This window comes from Numida meleagris, chromosome 8, assembly GCF_002078875.1.
Source record: "Numida meleagris isolate 19003 breed g44 Domestic line chromosome 8, NumMel1.0, whole genome shotgun sequence".
Classification (NCBI taxonomy): Eukaryota; Metazoa; Chordata; class Aves; order Galliformes; family Numididae; genus Numida; species Numida meleagris.
Window position 1 is genome coordinate 12,234,914 of NC_034416.1, and position 19,694 is coordinate 12,254,607.

General features: G+C 37.8%; 1 protein-coding gene across 2 annotated transcripts; it reads left to right on the forward strand.

The window, feature by feature from the left end:
- LOC110403442 (homeobox protein CDX-4-like) lies at positions 4,345-12,693 on the forward strand. 2 transcript variants are annotated; one of them, XM_021406646.1, is made up of 3 exons: positions 4,345-4,928; positions 9,699-9,844; positions 12,327-12,693. In XM_021406646.1, the coding sequence occupies exons 1-3, from the start codon at positions 4,490-4,492 to the stop codon at positions 12,531-12,533; spliced, it is 792 nt and encodes a 263-aa protein (XP_021262321.1). In that variant the 5' UTR covers positions 4,345-4,489; the 3' UTR covers positions 12,534-12,693. The 2 variants fall into 2 exon arrangements, 1 of the variants encoding a protein (XP_021262321.1); XR_002441667.1 differs by lacking the exons at positions 4,345-4,928; positions 9,699-9,844 and adding an exon at positions 10,218-10,689 and having other exon boundaries at positions 12,327-12,412.

Sequence of the window (19,694 nt, forward strand, 5' to 3'; positions counted from 1 at the left end):
TGAGCTGTACCACGCTCATCAGTAAGGAGAACAATTCAGCATGGTCTGGCATCTCATGCCCTGAAAATGAGACCTAACTAGAATGTCGTATATTAAACCATCCCAATTAAAAAGAATAAATACCATTTTCAGAATGTTTCTGTTTCTAGAAGCTCCTGTGAAAGCAAGATCACTCTCTTCAGCAGTGTGTTTTAAAATTTAGAAGCCAACTGCCTTCCTTCTTGAACTAATAGATTTTTTTTCCTAGCAAAACTGACCTCAGTTGGCAGCATGCCCTGTACTGTCCTTTCCTTCAGATTTGTACAGCTATTAACTTTAGGAGAATTGGGTGTGCATGTAACGCCAGGCTTGAATGAAGGGTAACATCTCTGAAATACTACTTAAAATCCATCACTAAGATGTAGTTCACTAGCAAAGTCCTTAGCCAGACATTCCACTGAAACTGTAGGCATGCAGTTATAAAGGTGCCAGCAAGAAGCATTCCCAAGCCCCACGTTTTTGATGTGTTACTGGAGTGGTCCCCTGGAGGCAAGGAAACAAACATCTGTTCCTAGCACCTTACCTAGGATGAGACATACTAAGCTCGTATACTTTCTTCTCAGAAACATAACCCAAGAAAGTAGATTGCATACAATTTTCAAGTGTCAGAAATAGATTTGTTTATTATCTTTATATAACAAGAGTGACTTTATGAGTATGCATTCACAATATGCTTATAAAAACAATCACAGGTTTAAACACCTTTAATTCACATATCGTATAGGCCAATTTTAATCTATCAGTATTCCATGAAATTACAGCTATAATAGCTGCCATTAAAACACCTTAACCACATCTTTGTGGTTATACTATTACTGCTGGCTTTGGAAATACTCTTTAGAACAGCACCCATACTGTGGGACACCACTGACACCGTCAGTGAAAATCAAAGTTTTATAGTTTTAATGGCTATCACTACTAATGCTATGAGCATTACTAAATTTTCATCAACCACTTGTTTGAAAACTACACAATTTTCTTCCCCGAAGAATAAATGCACATAAAGTACAAGGGATGCTCCGAAAGTAATGCCTCCTGCTTTTTTTTTTTTTTTTTTTAATATATATTGGCCTATGATGTCAGATACAGATGTTGATGGTACAGCAGTACGGGTTGAACCTTCCCACCAATATCCCGTTACATTTTGTTGTCATGTGACAGATGGCATCAGAGGGGCAGTCTGACACAATGGTATCTGACATGGAAGTGCCTATGAAGCAAAGGGGTGGAAGTGAATTAGTCTGTGTAGAAAAAATTGCACCCACTGACATTCATCGAAGGTTGCTAAGCATTTATGGAAACCAAGCAGTGGATGTGAGCACAGTGAGGCAGTGGGTGGTGCATTTCAGCAGTGATGTGAAAGACAAGCTGTGTTCTGGATGGCCATGCAAGTTTTTACAAGCGCAGCATGCAGGCTCTTGTTTATTGCTGATGAAAATGCACAGATAATGGAGATGACCAAGTTGAAAAATAGAGTTTTGTAGCGGAGAACTTGCTCTATCAAATTGTACTACGTGCTCTTTGTATCTGTTGTAGTTTCCATGGAAATAAATAGGAGACATTGCTTCCAGAGCAACCTACATATATTTAATTTTATACACAAACCACTTCATTCCAACCAAAAGCTCAGGCAATTCCCATGGACACTAGCTAAATTAGACATAATATTTTGACGGTTGGAGTAAAATGAAAAATGATGACCTTGGAGCTCAGTTCTCACTCCAGCCATCAGCCTCTCTGAAGCATGCCAAAGAGAGCAGCAGTCTTGCTGCCAATATCGTACCAACAATTCCTATTCTGTCTTTTTTTCCCCACTGCTGAAAATTGTATAAATACAAGCCTCTGTATGAATGAGACTCCTAGACACCTAGCCTACTGCCTCAGATCTGCTTCTCCTTTCCTACTATCCCAGAAAGGCAAAGAGGGATGGTGGTAACAATGACTTGGAACAGCCATAAGCAGCACACTCACCCTTGCTCTAACACCAGCAACTCACTGCTGCTCCATCACAGTGCAAATATGGACAGAGAAAAGGCAGAGATCTCTCTCTCTCTCCATCTCTCATTTGACAACAATGTCTACTAAAAGTGTTTCTGGAACTGCAGAGTGAGTCGCTGCTACACTGAAGGTGATGTGGTTCTGTGGCTCTGAAGCTAATGATGGGGTGGATTTGAGCAGAACGACACATGCATGGCTAAGAAATTACTCTTGGGAAGGCAGATTAACAGTCAATTAGCTCTCAAAACCCATCAATTCCAAAATTACAGTATCCTTAAAATACTAGACTATGTGAAAAGATGTGGTTCCTTTCTAATGATCCACCCAGTTCTTTGACACAAAATGGGAGGCATAAGAGTCAGGCTGTGGGAGATCATTTGAATGCTGCCATTTTAGTTATCTTATTCTCACTCTGGTGTTAAAAAATCCGCAGCCTTACCCAGCAATCTTATCCTTCTATGCAAATCTTTTTAAACAAAATGCCTTATTCAAAGTTAACTATTGTCAACCAATATCAAATCAGTACAGCAATTCGTGATCAGCGTATCTTGATCTAATTATGTTCTGGAAAGAATTGAAATAGATCTAAAGAAATTTCAGATAATGGAACAGGCAAAACAAGAAAGGGAAAGGAGGAGCATAAACAAAAGATAAAAAAAGAACAAGGAATGAAGGATAAGGCTCTGAGATACAAAAAATAGGATCAAGTGATAGTGAAATTGTGGTGGCATGAGGAGAAGTGTAAACAAAGGAAGACAGTTAAAAATCAAGTTGTTACTACTATATATTATATATAATATAATTCCAGGATAGCTATCTTATTTAATCTGAATGATGCTCATCGAAACCATATATAATCCATATATGTTCTTTTTATTTTATTTTTATTATTTAAATAAGGGGCACATCAATTACCGAGGTCTAATCCCACAATGCAACTTTCCTCAGCGTTATCTCATGGATTAAGAAATAAATCCATGAATACAAAAAATTAACCTTAAAGACCGCTACGCTTATCAATAAAAAGTTTTTTCTTAAAAAAAAAAAAAGAAAAAAAGAGGAATCCTTCCTCTCTAAGTACATAGAATCCTTTGGTGCTGAAATTAGAAGGGATGTGTGAGTATAAGCAGTGTCAAAATACAAAGGATGCTGAATGAAGATCCACACCTTCATAAAGGGAAACAAGTCATTACAATTTGCACCTCTTTTGCAAGCATACCTCCTGACAAATAGCTCATAGCAAAGAAATTAATCCAAGATAAAAATCTGATATCAAAGGCACTCTACAAATTGTAATGAGGCAACCACTGTGAGGCAATTCTCAAGTCATAAAGAGCGGCCTAATTCTCCCACGTTAATATCGCGTTCCTAATACTAACATACAACAACAAATTTGCAATCATTCCTCTTGGTGAAAAAGTTCACCTGCACAGTACCAAGTGTCAAGCACCCAAGAGACACGCAGCAGGGCAGTTCTGACCTCTGACAGAGGATGCAGCCACTTCATGCCACTGTTCCAGCTGCCACCACTGAACAGTCTGCACACGAGTTTCAGAGAAAGGCCTTTCAGACACACAACAGCTGTCATCAACTTGGATCAGAAGCCAACAGTATTGCTGGGCCTACCACTAGTCTTTCTTCAGAGCTTTTTAGTCATTTCCTTTACATTTCTGCTACCGTCTTTGTTAAGAAGATTTATTGTCTGCTTCTTAAAAATAATCAATTTGCAACAGCCAAGAGATCTCTTTAAACCACCACATATGGAGAGCATAAACATATTTGTGACAGATAGAGTTTTAATTACTCCTATACTGGAAAACTTACAAACATCAATAACAAGTGGGGATTTTTTGATACAGTTATTATTCAAATTGACAGCATCTATAAATTAGAGAATTTAAAATGAGATTTTTGAGCATCTGAGAAATTAAGAGAGTAATAGATTTACTTGTTGATTGACAACACGTGACAAAAAAAAATACATACATTCCAGAAAAGAATAATTTAAACTATAATAGCAGAGTTCGGTATTTAGACATTTTTCTTTTAAAAAAAAGGTATTATCATCTATTTACTAAGTTCTGAATACAAGCAACAGTTGCATCATGTTACAGGAGTGGAATCTCTGTTGAATATCAGTGAAGGGTAATGGGATAGATAAAAGTTTTCTAAAAGAGAAAGCACCAGAACTAGCAGCAAGGTGGGGTTGGTCAGCCCTTCATTTGAATGTAAATGTAATTATGAGGCTGGCAGTTTGGCTGACGTCAGACAAGATCTTGGTAAACCATTACCACCAGCACCTGGTAACACAGTTGATAATAAAAGAGGATGAAGTAGAAGATTCCAAGCAGTTTGGCGCTATTAGCAAAAATCGAACAATTATTTTTAAGCAGCGAAAGAAAACACAGAAGAGCAAGATGTTGTGACAACACATTTACAATCTGCGAGCATCATGTATGTGAGCTCTCTCTTGGATAAAGAGACCAGCATGTATCCAGGACCTGCAAGGTGCAGCAACAACAACCTGCCAGTGCAGAACTTTGTGCCTGCTCCCCCCTACTCAGACTACATGGGGTATCACCACGTGCCAGCTCCAGACAGCCACGGACAGCCCGCAGGAGCCTGGGGACCCCACTACGGCCCCCAGAGGGAGGACTGGAACGCTTACGGCCCGTGCCCAGGGCCCTCCGGCACTGCTGCTGCCGCACAGCTCAGCGGCTCGTCTCCTGGGCAGGGCTCCTACAGCCCAGCTGAGTACAGCTCCCTCCATCCCGCTGCACCCGGGGGGTTACCTCCTGCAGGTACCGTTAGTGCACAGCAGGTCTCCCCCACCAGCCAAAGGCACAGCTCTTACGAATGGATGAGGAAAACGGTGCAAAATAACACAACTGGTAAGCGTATGCTACACTTTCTACCTCAAAAAGAATTTTTCTGCTATCACTGAACTTATAAATAATTAACTTTACTTAAAGCACAGAAGTTGGTGGATCACTTCTGACATTTCTTTAACCTACTACTGCTTAATGCAGTTTTAACTAAATTTGCACTAGTTTCACTTTCACCCCATAAAGGTTTTATATGACTACAGTAGAATAGCTATTGTGTTTACATGGGGCTACATGTAACTCTCATCTAAGTATCTTTGTTCTAATAAATGTAAAGCATTACAGATGAAAAATGACACCTGAAAATGTTGCTTTTAACAGTTACATGCAAAAAGACTACATAATTATTTTGTGCCACAAGGTAAAGATCAATATACAAGCTGGCTGATCTTCTTAAACCTTTACAGACTTTTAAATACTTTTAAAGAAAATTATGTGATAATGCAATTTTTATCCATTGTTCCTGTGATACTCATTGTTCCAGATATTTATTAAATGAGAAGAAACATCCCCAGACAAGTAATCTGACTCAAATACTGAGCATGGACTATTTTGTTTGCAGACCATGTATCTACCTATTAAGCTTTTGCTTCATTTAATTTCAAATCAAAATTTTGCAGCTTGTTACTGTTAGACAACTAAAATTCACTTTCTCCCAAGTGTCAGTCATTGATGTGTCTGTTTCAGTCACAAGCTGCACGCCACAGCAACTTTCCCGTGTATATTCCCAAGGTGTAAATTGTGTGTAGCAAGGTTTGTTAAACCCATTGTTAAGGTTAGAAGTAGTAAGTGTGTGTCAGAGAGCATCAAAGAAAACGCTCTAAAGAAATAAGTGCTATGACAATTGGAGCAGTTTTAGTAGATAGAAAATCAGCAGTGCCACTTGAGAAACAATCCTTCCAACCTTATCACTCAACAGTAGAATTAGTCTAATAATTGTTTCTCAGTTACGAAGTAGATACGCGCTGTTTCCTCCTTGTTACCGAGTATAAAATGCCTAGTGGACATTAAGGTATCATAATGTGCTGGTTCCACTAGAAGCCTTTACAAAGGTCTTCAAAGCCAGGCAGATTCCAAGTCCTTTCCCCCCCACTTACGTATCCCCATGTAAATCTGCAGTAACTCCATTAACAACATTGGAGTTTTCCTGGTGTAAAAGCAATGCAAAAGCTAAGGTAGACCAGAAGCAATTGAGACTGCTGCACATCAACAAGGCAACCCTTTCTGCCATGTCACTTCAGTTTAAACACATTAGGATTTTTTAAGATTAAAACATACAAAATCTAAACCTTAGTTTTACACTTAATGCACACACAAGGAAGGCGCTGCAAATTTTCACCCATGCTTGCTCAATTTCATAAAACATATATGCAGTTCAGAAAAGCAGTTATGTGCTTAAATTCATCTCTAGTCTGACAAGCACACAATTTACAGCCATGCTGAAATACCTCATGAACAATACTGGACAGGTGAACTGAGGGCTGTGCACAGATAAGTGTCCTGAGGCTTTACAATCCTGGAGCCCAGTCCTTTGAAGTGTTACAAACAGCTCAAGACTTCACTAAATTTGACTCAAGACAACAAACCAGCTTAATGCAAAGGGTTTGGGAAAGTAAAACACAAACGTGGCTATTTTGCAAAGCAAGGAAAGTACCAAATTACATTTGGCTTTTCATCAGCATTTTTATTACAATGTTAAGTCTAAAAACTGGAAAAAACTGGTACAAAAAGTTTTATGAAATGAAATTCCAGTATAATTGCAAGAGTAAAATTATGCAAATAACTATGTATTAACTTGTCAATCCTTTCTCTAGGACATAATAAAACCTACTTCATGGCATTAACCAGTCTTGAAACAGACTTGCTCTCTGCTGGCTCCTCCCCTTCAATCTCATTGCTGACTCATATTGCTCTTTTTCTAAAATTTCAGGATTATTTAGCCCTGAATTTTACAAATATTTATACACATACATATATCATCACTTAGGTGCACAGTTACACTAACTTATGTGAGCAGCATGGAATAACAGAAATCCAAGTACACCTAATTAAATGAGGGAGCCTACAAAAATCCTAACTCTGGGAACTACTTGATAAAGGGAGTGTTAATTGATTTTTTTCCCTCTAATTACACTGATTCAATATATTTGGCATTTTATATGAAAAAAATTCAGGAAGGTTGAAGTGAAAGTTTACCTGAGCAAAGACAACCCCCTAGGATACAATAGTACCACAAGGACAGAAGTACTATGTGCTTACAACAGTTCAAATTTAGTTTGAAATTTTACTATTAATGTATCTTCTAAGTAGAAAACCATAACTGCATGTTCATATCAAACTTTTTTTTCTCAAATATACAGACACTGCAAACATATTTATCAAAAAGAAATTTTACAAAACAAACATCCAAAGTGGGCTTGGTAAAGGTATCTTCCCACATAGGCTCCAAAAATGAGAAAAAGGGCACTTTCAGTGTGTCCTAACAACTTCAAGACTTATGCAAGATTAAAGCTTCAGACTAAGTCATTTCTAAACCCTGTAAGCTTATGTGTAAAATGTGCAATTCTATGAGAGGAAATCCTCAGATAGATAGATACGAGACCATATCTAAACAAGGGTCTAAACTTTAAATTTATATGAAATTCCAGGTGGGAATTATCCTTCTCAGAAAAAGAACAACCTTAAGGGGACCACACAAAAGGACAAGGATTTGTTTTCTATATATTTTTATATTTTACAACATCAGTTTCAGGTTGTTCAGTGTTTTTGTTTTTTTAAAGTATACTCAATATTTTCATGTCATAACAAGCAGTGATGTCCAAATAATTCAGATTACATCACAGCAGAAACACAGCTAGAGAGCAAAACAAAAGCAAGAAAAAGGGCCAAGTCTCTGCTCTAGTGCTAATTTATTTTTCTTTGTAAGCGAGTCAGGACATCTATTTTCCACAGGGCTACATTGTCTTTGGTTTTGAGGCCTATCTGTCATATTGAGGCAACAGACCCTCTCAACACTTCTCTTTGCTTTGATATGCAGCCTTGTCTCTTCCTTCTCCCTTTTTTTCTCCAGGAGTTATATTGCCGGAAAGGGTGATGATTTTCACAGCAAATAAAGAGGCCTTCTCCTGGCTTTATTGTCTTCAGAAGAAATGCTCTGTGAATTTTATGACCAAGGGGAATGGGGAAAACTGCTCCTTTTCTCCACCCCCTCAAATCATGGTTATATTTGCTGATTATATTGAATCCGGAATAACCCTGTTGAATTTTAACTTCTTTTCAAAGATTACCTTCTAAGCCTTTAGTTTACAAGGAATCTGAATATCTATACTATTGTTAGCATTATAACTATCATCTAGAGTAAATATTTCAAAGCCAACAAATTGTAACTTCTAAAAAAGTAAACTTTAGTTTAATGAATGTTTTAGCCCTGCAAAATTAAGCAGGAAAATCCTGTACGCTAGAAATCAAAGCGGCACAGAATTTAGAAAAACACCCTTCATTTTCTGCATTTCAAAATGCCTTAACCTATGTCTGCCTTCATATAAAAATATCTCCATTTATCCTAAATGTTCGCCCAAAACTGAATAGAACTGAAGCAAAAATACTCGATTTATTTCTGTCCTTTTTTTCTTCTGCTAAGATGAAAGAGTCTGACATTTGTTTAGGGCTTGTAAATTCCAAACCAATTGGCTTGTGTTTCTGAATGTAAAAGGAGTTCTTGATAAGATCTCCTTGTCGCTCTTTTGTGTGGCGTGTGCTTCATCTTAACACCTCAATGGATTTTAGGGAACCACTTTAAAGGAGTCTTTGTCTTACAGTTTGTCCCAGAAAACTCACATCAAAAAACCAAAAACCTGGGAAGATCAGACGAAAAAGAGCAGCTACCTAGTTGGCTGTTCAAAGTGAAAAAGAGAAAAAAATAAGTTGAAAAGTGAGCTTTCTGTATTAATACGAGACAAACAATTGTTTAAAAAAGTATAAGAAATGAAAAATATATTCTAAACGTCGAGTAACTTTTCTCTTAACAGTATTAATCCAGTGAAAAGAAAATCATTTACAAGTTTTTTATTGTCTAGTCTTGTAAGTTGTCAAGCATCTTCGATTTCAAATAGAAACTCAGCACACCGAGTAACCCCAGCAGAGCTATACAGGCACTCAGCATCCTGCAGGATTGCATCTTACTGAAAAAAAAATCACATTATTATTGAACCTATGTAAAAAAGTATGGCTAAATGGACAGGGGACACACTTTTAGAGAATGTTTCTTTGTGTTACAGAGGTGAGCTATAAAAGCCCAAATAAGGAATTAGAACATGGCATAAATAAACAAATTGTGACTGAGAGTCAGTCTTGAAATTCTGCGATATTTATGTATATACAGAGGTCACTTTCACGAACAACGATGTGAAATCTGGATGTCAAATATATCCAGTACCAATTAAGGTACTGCTATGAATTGTTTAAGATGCTTCAGGACCTTCATCACATAAGAGCCTTATATTTAAATGTATGTTTACAGAGAGAGAAAGTGAAAGAGAGAGAAAGTGGGAAAAAGATAGCTATGATAACTAATGAGCTCTCAGAACATTTAGGAAAAAAATTCTTATTTACTATGCACCACATACTCCTTCTCTGTAACACAGAAAATAATCTCAGAAAATAGTCTTATGCAAGGACTCTGTAGTTTTATTAACTGTAAAATGTTTGAGAGGTGTGAAAGAAAGATGCTACAGAAAATCGGCTTCAATGAATTAATAACATTTCTTTCTCAAACAGGTAAAACAAGAACAAAAGAGAAGTACCGGGTTGTTTACACAGACCATCAGAGACTAGAATTAGAGAAGGAATTTCACTGCAACAGATATATTACAATAAGGAGAAAATCAGAACTTGCAGCAAACCTTGGACTATCTGAAAGACAGGTACCCAGAGACTAAACATCGCCCGCACCCCTTCACCAGACACGGCTGCTGTCAGAAGATACAAACAGCATTCTTGTTCTGTATGCAAAAGTAGTGTCAGGGCAACCGTGATAGCTTGTGAGTATACAAGCCACACAGTGAATACACCACACAATTACAAATTAATAAATAGGCTAATTTGACAGAAACCTCCAGTTACAAGTAACTAAACATTAGGAGTTCATCTACAATAGAAGTACGGAAAAGCAGTTATTTTTACTTGCAAAACAGCTTGCTAGGCAGCTAGGAATTTAACAAAATGGCTTAACATTATCTTAGCTAATTCCTCAATAGTTATTTCCATTTTATTTCAGCATGTGTTAAGGAGCTTTGACAGGTGATCTTCAGGTCAGGATTTCATTTTGCTGTCATATTCACAGGAATTACAAACACCTATTATGTACAGGAAGCTTTATGCTAGAAAAATTGGTGCCAGCCTTTTATACATGTTATGCATGTAATAGACTATCTGCTCAGAAAATTTTCAAGTGCATACTTAGATCAATTGCTTACTTGGAAAGCACCTCTGCATTCAAGTTAAGTACATAATTAAACACTGTCCTGAATAAAGACAGCCTCCTGAGCTATCCTACTTGTGTTCATACAAAGGTTGGAGGAATTCAGGAGAGATTTCCTAAAGTCACTGTGTTGGAGAGCACATTTATGAAAAGCTTGCAAGTGTAGCAACTGTTGCACCCAGTCCTCCTTATGTAATAATTCCAGTGGTTCCGCTACAGTTGGAAGATAAGGGAAGATTGGCAGTACTGAATAAAGCATCTCTTAGCAATCAGACTTACTGCCCCCAGGTAAATTTAAGTAAGAGACCTTTCTTTTTAGAATTTTACAAACGATTGTTTGTATACATACTCAGTCCTTCAAAATAGCCTCCTCTTCTGCATTCAGACTGTGCAAGAACATGGAATTGAGAGGGATCACTTGAGGCTGGCAAGTGTAAGGATGCATAGGCAAGCAATAAGATTTTAGGCTCAAGCACTAGGTATTTAAAGTCATCCTGTAGTACAGCGATGTTCAATCTCAAAAAACAAACAGTATACAGCCTACACTCCACAGACTATAAATTAGATAGGATACTAGGAAAAAGTTCTACACTGAGAGAATGGTTGGATACTCCCAACCTGGGGCAGTGGACACAGCACCAATAAGCCATTGGACAATGACCTCAGACACTGATTAAGTTTTAGGCAGTCCTGCATGGAGCTGGGAGTTGCACTTCATGATCACTGTGGGTCTCTTCCAACTCAGGATATTCTATGGTTCGCTAAGCAGCTCTGGGAAGTTACTAAGAAAACAAGTTCATCACCAAAGAACTTAAATTTGTTATACACTAGGATATAGCTCCAGTGGACAATTTTCAGAGAACTGCCGTTATAAAAAATTCATCCCCCCTGTTCTAACATTATGTTAGCTGGCTGATTTAGAACACAGACATACCTGGAGTAACTAGTGATTCTGCACAAAACCAACAGTTAGATAAAACTAGCTGTTGCCCTTCTCTTACAGCCATCCAATTTTGATTGGTAAATTTCCTTCAGGTAAGATGTAATCAAAACATATGATCTATTTGTATTAGCTACTGACACAGCTAATTTTTTCTTACTGTCATTACCTGCAAGGTAGTAACGAAATAACTACTTAGAAAATAATAGATTACCTACAGCAAAGGTAGAACTTTCTATATAATATTGCGTTCAGTGTACCTTAAAGGACGTAAAAAAAAAAAAAAAAGATGAAGTCAGAACGGGAAATCAACATTAAGGATAATAAATGGAGTTTTCTGCTCATTTACACCCTCGCAAAGGGAAAGAAAATTTAGATACTTTACTAAAATCGGGTTACACATAGGTATTAATCTTCCAATGTTAACAGCTAGTTTGGGAAATTCATTGTCCTCAAGTAGCACTGACATAACTGTACACAGGACATACCACAGAACCAGATGCCTATTAAAAAAATAAAAACAAAAGGATATTCATCCATACACAAATCACAACAGAAAGAAGAAAATGCACTCTCACTATTTAGGTTTGAAATAATCTTTATCAGATATGAAGAAGAAATCTTAAGAAGTACTCTCTAATTGCATCTTCCTTTAAGTATGATACATGCTGCTGTCAAGTTCAGAAGATGAACTAGGTGGACCCTGAGAATAAGTGAGAAATTTGAATCATGCATTCCTAAATATAACACAGCAAGTTCACTTTACACCATGTCTAAGAAAAGCAAATAATTTTCTATTGATTATGATACAGAAAGTGAATACAGAGTAACTTCAGAATTTTCCACTGCACAAGTCCAGCACTGGTTTGAGGAATTGAATTGGGGGTGTTTATTTGTTTTGCTTTCGTGTATTTTTTCATTGCTACTATTGCTGTAAAAAAAATGACTACTTCAAACTAATCAAACATCACTTATAACATTGCAGGTGAAAATCTGGTTCCAGAATCGCCGAGCCAAAGAAAGAAAAATAATCAAGAAGAAAATCTCTCAGTTTGATGGCAGTGGGGGCTCAGTTCAGAGCGACTCTGGTTCACTCAGCCCAAATGAAATAACAAGTTCCCTGTTCCCACCGCCGCATGGAATAAATGTATTACAGTCTACTGACATTCATCAGGTCATAGTTTCAGAATGAACGGTGAGGGGAAAAGAAAAAAAGAAAGAGGTGTTTTTTTTTTTTTTTTTAAACTCCCTCTCTTGAAAACTCAACTTTGCAAAGGACCATTCTTATTTAACTACCTTCAGAGTACTTATTTCTGTGTAGAGGACCTGATACTATTACCAAAATATTTCAATTAAAGAAATCTCAGGGAACTTGTGCTGCTAATACTCATCACTCAGAATCTTTTTAATAGGAGATAATTTGCTTCAGATACCAATGCAAAAAAGATACCACTGAAGATTCAAGTAAACATAATTCTAGTCTGCTCACATATACGAAGAAAACTGCCAGTGAATTGATTAGAGTAATATTGCAGAAAATGTAAGATGCTGGATGTATTTAGTTTGTTACATTTTATATAACTGAACAGTAGATATTTATGAATATTCACACTTAAAGTACACTGAAAATTAAGTCACTTTTTGAAACACTTAAACACTCAAGAAACATAACAATGTTGCATCTAACTAAATAAAATGAATAGTCTTTGTATTCTATGTAGTTCTATCCAAGTGTGCCGATCTCCTAAGCAATAGATATATAATATCACACCAAACCTGCCAAAGTTTGTTCAGTTGTAAGACATGCAACAAATTGTGATGCACGTTAATAAATACAAATAGTTTGGAAGATGTAAATGTTATTTGTACTTCCATCTTCAATGAATGCATGTAATATCATTGAAAAATGGAAGGACAAACGTAATGGAAATAGAAGTGCTATTACTATCACACTACCAAAAAAGCAAATTAAGAATTTGATTTATGTCTCTACAGCTTTCTCAAATAGCAGGCTCGAGCCACCAATTTTATATGTGACACTTATTTCAGGTTAAAAGTCAAGAAATACCCAAGGTAGCAGACTTTGTATTTCAAAGCTGTTATCAAGGAGCTTAGCATTCACAGTCATAGAAAGCATGTACCAAACGTGCACTCCTGAAGGAGCACAAGTTCAGGATAAACATGTTCACAGAGTGATTAGCTTTTACTATTGGTCAACATCGTCAGAGGAGACAGTATCTGTATCTAGAAGGCAACTGGTGAGACTGAAAGAAGTAGGAAGAAAATACAAAGTGCCAGAAAAACCTGAACCTTTCAGTAGTCCTACTCAAGGGCATTTCACAATATGAGCTTCTCTGCTGCACTGATTTAAGTGCTCTATATTAAAAGTTTTATTTCATTGGAAAGGTCATCAGAAAAAGAAAACAGAAAGTACTTTTACCTGGCATATGAAAATTCATACATCACTCTTTATTTCAACAACATCAAACTCTTGGTCTCAGAAATAGCAGATGAGATTCTGCTTAGTGTCACCAGGCATCGATAATGCACTGAGCAACAACAGGCACAACTTGTCAAAGCATTCATTATCTTGATTCAATATATCAGATAACTTAAATTTCCCAATAATTTTAAAATAACTCTATTGGAGTAACTCCATAAAAATAATTGTATCAGGAACTACTAGAATAACATTTCTCCAAAAGGCATTTTGTGGGTGGTTCTCCAGTGTATTTCTATTAATCATCTATTCATGTGGTTAAAATAAACAGGCATATATTAATGTAAAGAAACTGCAAATGGAAAAACATATGAATGTAAATATTTGTAAAAACTGAAGCCTGTGAGAATATGAGACTGTTTGGATATCTATAATGAATTTGGGATACTCTAAAACTGCTCACTTTTGTTATGGTACATATGCTTGCATGTGCATTTTAGAAAATAGAGCATATAGAGCACACATGCAAATCTACGTCTGTTTATATGAACAGAGGGATATCTACTGGCAGACATCTGGACACACGCATGCTGCTTTGCTCTTCATTCAGAGAAATTGGTATTTGCTACATAACACATCTGGGAGAGGAGGAATTCATAGTTCCACCAGTCTCTCTACCTATGTTGTCTGTTTATGCATGAAGGATGTAGAATATATATTAAAAAAAAAAAACATGAAGAAAAAAGCTATCATACATAACACTTACAAGGAAAAAAAAAAAGGACTATTGTCTTGTTACTCAGCTCCAACATGGAAAGCCCTGCCTCTACAGAAGAGCAGGTGATAGCTTTTGTGAAGGTACCTGTGACAGAAACAAAAAGGAAAAAAAGAACTTTTTCTATTTTCTGGTGTTTTTGTTTTTTTCCCCCCGTGTGGTCACTTTTCAAATGAGCAAGGAAGAATGACAAGAAAAGAGCTATAGTCATACAAAAAATTGATCATATATTTGTACATCAGACACGTGTGTCCTAGCTCAACATTTCTTTCAGTCTAACATCTCAACATTAAAATAAAGGAGCTCACATGACTGTTTACCAGGGTCTCAATCAACATAGCCAAAATTATTATCCTGCAGTTTCCAAACAAGCTCCAAATCTGTCCTTCTGAATTGCCAGGCAGCAAGTGAACACTGTGCTGTTCTCCAGCAGGAGAGCTGCTGCTGCTGGCTGAACTCCAGAACCTCCGCTGGTGATAAAGGAAACATTTCAAATGAGCCTATTTTAGACATCACATGAGAGTTTGTGAATAGGAGACAAAGCATTTCATGTGAGATTTTTTTTTTTGAAGCGTTCTTATTTTTCATCATCTCCATCATGGTTTTTTTGTTTGTTGTTGGTTTTTTTTCCCTGAACACATTTACTCTAAATGGCTTCAAAATACTTATCAATAAATATCTGGGGGAGACAATCTTTTTAATGCATTATATAATGATCGCTATGCTTAAAAACTGTATCAGATGACCTCTGACTACAGCTTAGTCAAGTAAGAACTCCTAACTTGCACTATGCATAACTCCCTCTACCCAGAGCATAACACTTCTTTAACCCTAACTGTAGCACCACAGCTCTTTTTCAAATTGATCATAGGAAGGAAACACATTAAATCCTTTGAAATTAACCTGGATTATTTTTTGTAAACCTGTAGAGTGACTAATATGTTGTCATATTAGCAGACCGAGATGGTAAGTCATGAAGAGGGGAAAAGAGGAAAAATTCTTAACCTCTGACAGGGGCAGCCTATGCCATTTTTTTGCCAGAAAGTGGAATCACAAATTGAAATACAGTTCTGAACTACATGCTGGCCCACTACAGGACACTGTGACAGGAATCCATATAGGAATCCATCCTATATTCATTCTGCAAATACAAGCGTGGGAACACAGAAATCAGAATATACATAGGTGGAGGCAACATGGCCATTAGAGTCCCTACATCGCTATTATTTTCTGGGGAGCTATGTTTGACTCTTCTACATTGCATATGTGAACGAAAAGCTTTAGAAGCCACCATCCAGCCCTCCTATTTTTGTATTTATACAGCTGAGAAGAAACACTAAAGGCTATACGTAACATTTTCCAATATTTATCTTTCCACCTTTGAAGACTTCTGCAGGGACTTTAATTAGACTCTCCCTTAGCACATTAGGCAATTAAAATAATAAATCAAACACAATCCTTCTCACTCAGTGGGTATTTTCCCCAAGCTTTCAGTTTCCCGTCTTTTTCACTTCATGTAAAAAGAAAACCATCACACTGTTTAAATTCAGTTGTTGTACTGGTATTTTGGGTTTGTAAAGTAGTGAGCCACTTTAACACCATGCTGATATCAAAAGAAAATTCTACATCACACAACTAATTCCAGCAGCCAGCAAATCCCTTCTGATATTTACTTGAATCATCTTTACTCTTATAAGAATACTGTAGAGGTGCCAAAGCTTTGGGAACAGCCGCCTTAATCAGTCAAACTATCTTTAAATACTTAATTGAGAAGCATGATTCTACCACAAACTGAGACTCTAGGTAGCACCACAGTGATTTGGCTTCATTAACTAACTTCTAAATATGGGTCTGGGAGAGAAAAGACATACAGATTTATCTCATTACTGTAATATTCATTTTACAGCAGAAATCAGACAGGATCCTATTAAAAGATATCCAAATTTGGCTACTACTAGTAGTAATACAGTAGTAGAAACAAAAACCTGCATCATAAACTTGGCAATGTCTTGAAACTAAGATTATTATTAAAATTATCTACCTTTAAAATAGATATTTTCAGTGCAATCACCAAGTAACCCAAGTTGTAATCTTTGATCTGAAACCTATTATTAGCTGCTGCTTCTCTTGTGCAGTTGAGATTAAGAAGTATCTAAAATGCCAATCAACTTAATACTTCATTCCATGAATGGAAACTCCCTAGAACTTGTTATCTTCCCTGTTGTCTGATATCAGAAACTGAGTAAATAAAACATGAAATGTCTAAACTTAGTGAAAACTCAGAATACTGCCCATAAGTACCTCATACAAAGACAGGATATAGAACAGCAGACCAGTGGAAATCTGAACATTTCAGAAGGCACTTTTCAGACAGCCAGAGCAGCTTTCTCTGAATGAGATACAGTTCTGCCTCAGGACACTGGAAAGAATACGCAGAGTTTCAGTAGCACACATTTTAGTACTGTCCTGCTGCAGCTCTGAGCACCATGTTTTAAAACACACCTGCCATCATTTTCTGTGTTAAAATTCAGCATGTAATAGAATCAACCAAAATTCAGCTACCTATAAGCTCATTTCCATGGTAAAATCTCAATGGTTAAGAAAGCATCATTACATTGAGGAAGAAACCTGGCCTGGGTCTTCAGAAAAAGGCCAACAAAGAAAATTTGTGGTTTATAGTAGGGTTTATACTAGGTGTACTTTGCAGAGGAATTTAGAAGCAGTTGGAAATGAAATAGGTCATTTTTAAAACTATGTATACAACGACAAACTGACAAAAGGAAAAAAAAACAATTCAGAATTTGATTGCAAGTACCTAGACAGAAGTGTTTTGGACAGAGAAATACATGACTGTCACCGAGCAGGCATCCAGCAATGACTGTATGAAGGCAGCAGCACAACCATTCATTCACAGGGCAGCTGGTTGATTCAAGATTTTTGGGGGGCATTAGGCTTCCTGGTAATGAGATATTACTCCTATAGCATTCAGTTTGGTTTTTAAGGGTTCTCAGCCTCTAGCAAAACAAAGCAGACCCTGGTACTTCAGCACACACCTGCACATAGCCACTAACCTTTGTCCTCCACACATCTAGCTCATCATCCACATCCAACACAAATGCCTTTCTATTCAGCCACATGTGTAAATCCCGTCCAGATCCTCATACTAAGATGATGGCTACAGCATAGCCAGACCAGTTTTTACATTGAATATACTTGCAGACCACTTTCAATCTCTGTGTTCGGGCATTTCTATATGCATTCCAAAAGAGAGCTACCGCTTACTGCCACAACCAATTATTTAATTATGATGTGAATGCTGTGCTGAGATAGGACCATTTACTGCATCTTCCTCTCTTGGTACACGAGAAAGTGCAAAAATCAGATGGGAAGTTAAGAGAAGACACCAGCACCCCAGTACATGGGCTTTTTTTTTTTGTTGTTCTTTTAAAGCATTCAACAGATATAGTGCTGGAAAATGCTTCCCTAATAAACTAAGACAGCATTTTAATCTACTCCATGGATTGCTCCAAAACGCTTCCCAGACTGTTCAACTTCTGCTCAGCAACAGCACGCAGCCTTGAACCCAAGCACCTGTGCCCATCTCTTTCCCACAGGAAATGCTGCACAGGACAGCCCATTACACTTCCTGCAGTTATATTTTACACATCATTACCTTTTTCCTGGACAATTCACCAAAGCTGCTAAGAATAAAAGCAATAATTATTTAAATCTGTAGCATCGATGCACTGCACCAAGCCTATAATTTTACAGTGCGCGTTCAGTCATGATCAAAAGTTGCAACTCTTCGACCTTCAGTTCAGTTAAAGCAGACACACTGCATTTAAAAGACAATAAAATAAAAGCCAGGAGATTATTAGTAACCTATGTAAACCTTACTTCAGAGGTGTCAAGACTTTCTTCCCAAGGATTATGACTAGTAACCTTGCATACACAATAGAAGATGAATAGAAAAAATACTAGATTGCCAGTTGTACAACTATTTTCACTTTTTCAACTTGTTTCTAAACAAGACATCTTTTTAATGTGTGATCAGTGCCACGGAGGTATATTCTTACTTCTCCACACTTACTTCTCCGGCAGTTCACCACCAATAAATCACTCTGACAAAAAGGTGAGATCGGCACAGAACACACAACTCCATTTCTTTGTAAAGAGCCATTTTCACTCCGTTACGGTCTTTCTTTGTGCGTTAGGACTTGCTGCAGTTCCTCACACGAGGTGCAGCACACTGAGGCACAAGCGCACAGCAGTGGTTATCTGCAACTCGTACAGTTCTGCTTTCAGACGTAGCTAAGGTATTCAAAATCAAGTCAACTGCTTTTTGCTAATGTCTAGAAAGTCCTGAAAAATAGCGAAGACAATTTATGAGGGAAGCTTTTCCGAAGAACAGCTGACAGGAACAGAAATATTTTTCTTTCCCTTCTTTGCAGGCAGGGGATATACAGGGTGAGCTCCCTTCCTTACAGTGCACCAAACGCATCACTTCGCAGTACGTACACTAACAAATAAATAAAAGAATCTCTCAGAACTGTATGTTTGCTTGCTGGCCTGCCATTACAGCTCCAGCACTCGTGGTGTGCAGCAGGAGGCTGCCAGCCACCCCAGCCCTTCTGAGGGTCTTCCCAGCTTTCGGGCTCCTCCTCAGGGCACTCCCTTCCCTCTCAGCACCCCACTGTTCTGCACGGGGATCAATTTCCAAAATGATACAAAAAATCCCAGGTAATCACACCTCGGGAAAACTGGGCACCCACGGAGCTCAGCCTGTTGCACCTCAGCCCCCACACAGCTCCCTACCAACAAACCTGCGAGCGCTGTGAGGAAACAACATGTAAGCGGGCAGCTGAAAACGAAGTGGCAGAAGGAAAAAGTCTGTACTGGCTTGACTGTTCTTTAAAAACAAAAACAAAAAACAACAACAACAACAAAAAACCCTGCAGGAGTACACTCGGAGCAGGGATCAGGAGCCGGCACAGGGCGACTGCACGCTGCCCTCCTCAGCAGCGCCTCGCGCCCCTGGAAAGGGCGGGAAGAGAAGAAGGAAGGGAGAGACGCACAGCGAGGAACTACCACAGCACCGCTCCTGCACGCGGCAGCGGCGGGAAAGAGCACGTCCACGC

Bases quoted from the DNA above. Each gene is read 5' to 3' on its own strand.
- LOC110403442 (XM_021406646.1), top strand. From the start codon at position 4,490: ATGTATGTGAGCTCTCTCTTGGATAAAGAGACCAGCATGTATCCAGGA. The intron at 4,929-9,698 runs GTAAGCGTATGC...TTTCTCAAACAG, and splicing joins GGTGCAAAATAACACAACTG to GTAAAACAAGAACAAAAGAG. The intron at 9,845-12,326 runs GTACCCAGAGAC...ATAACATTGCAG, and splicing joins TTGGACTATCTGAAAGACAG to GTGAAAATCTGGTTCCAGAA.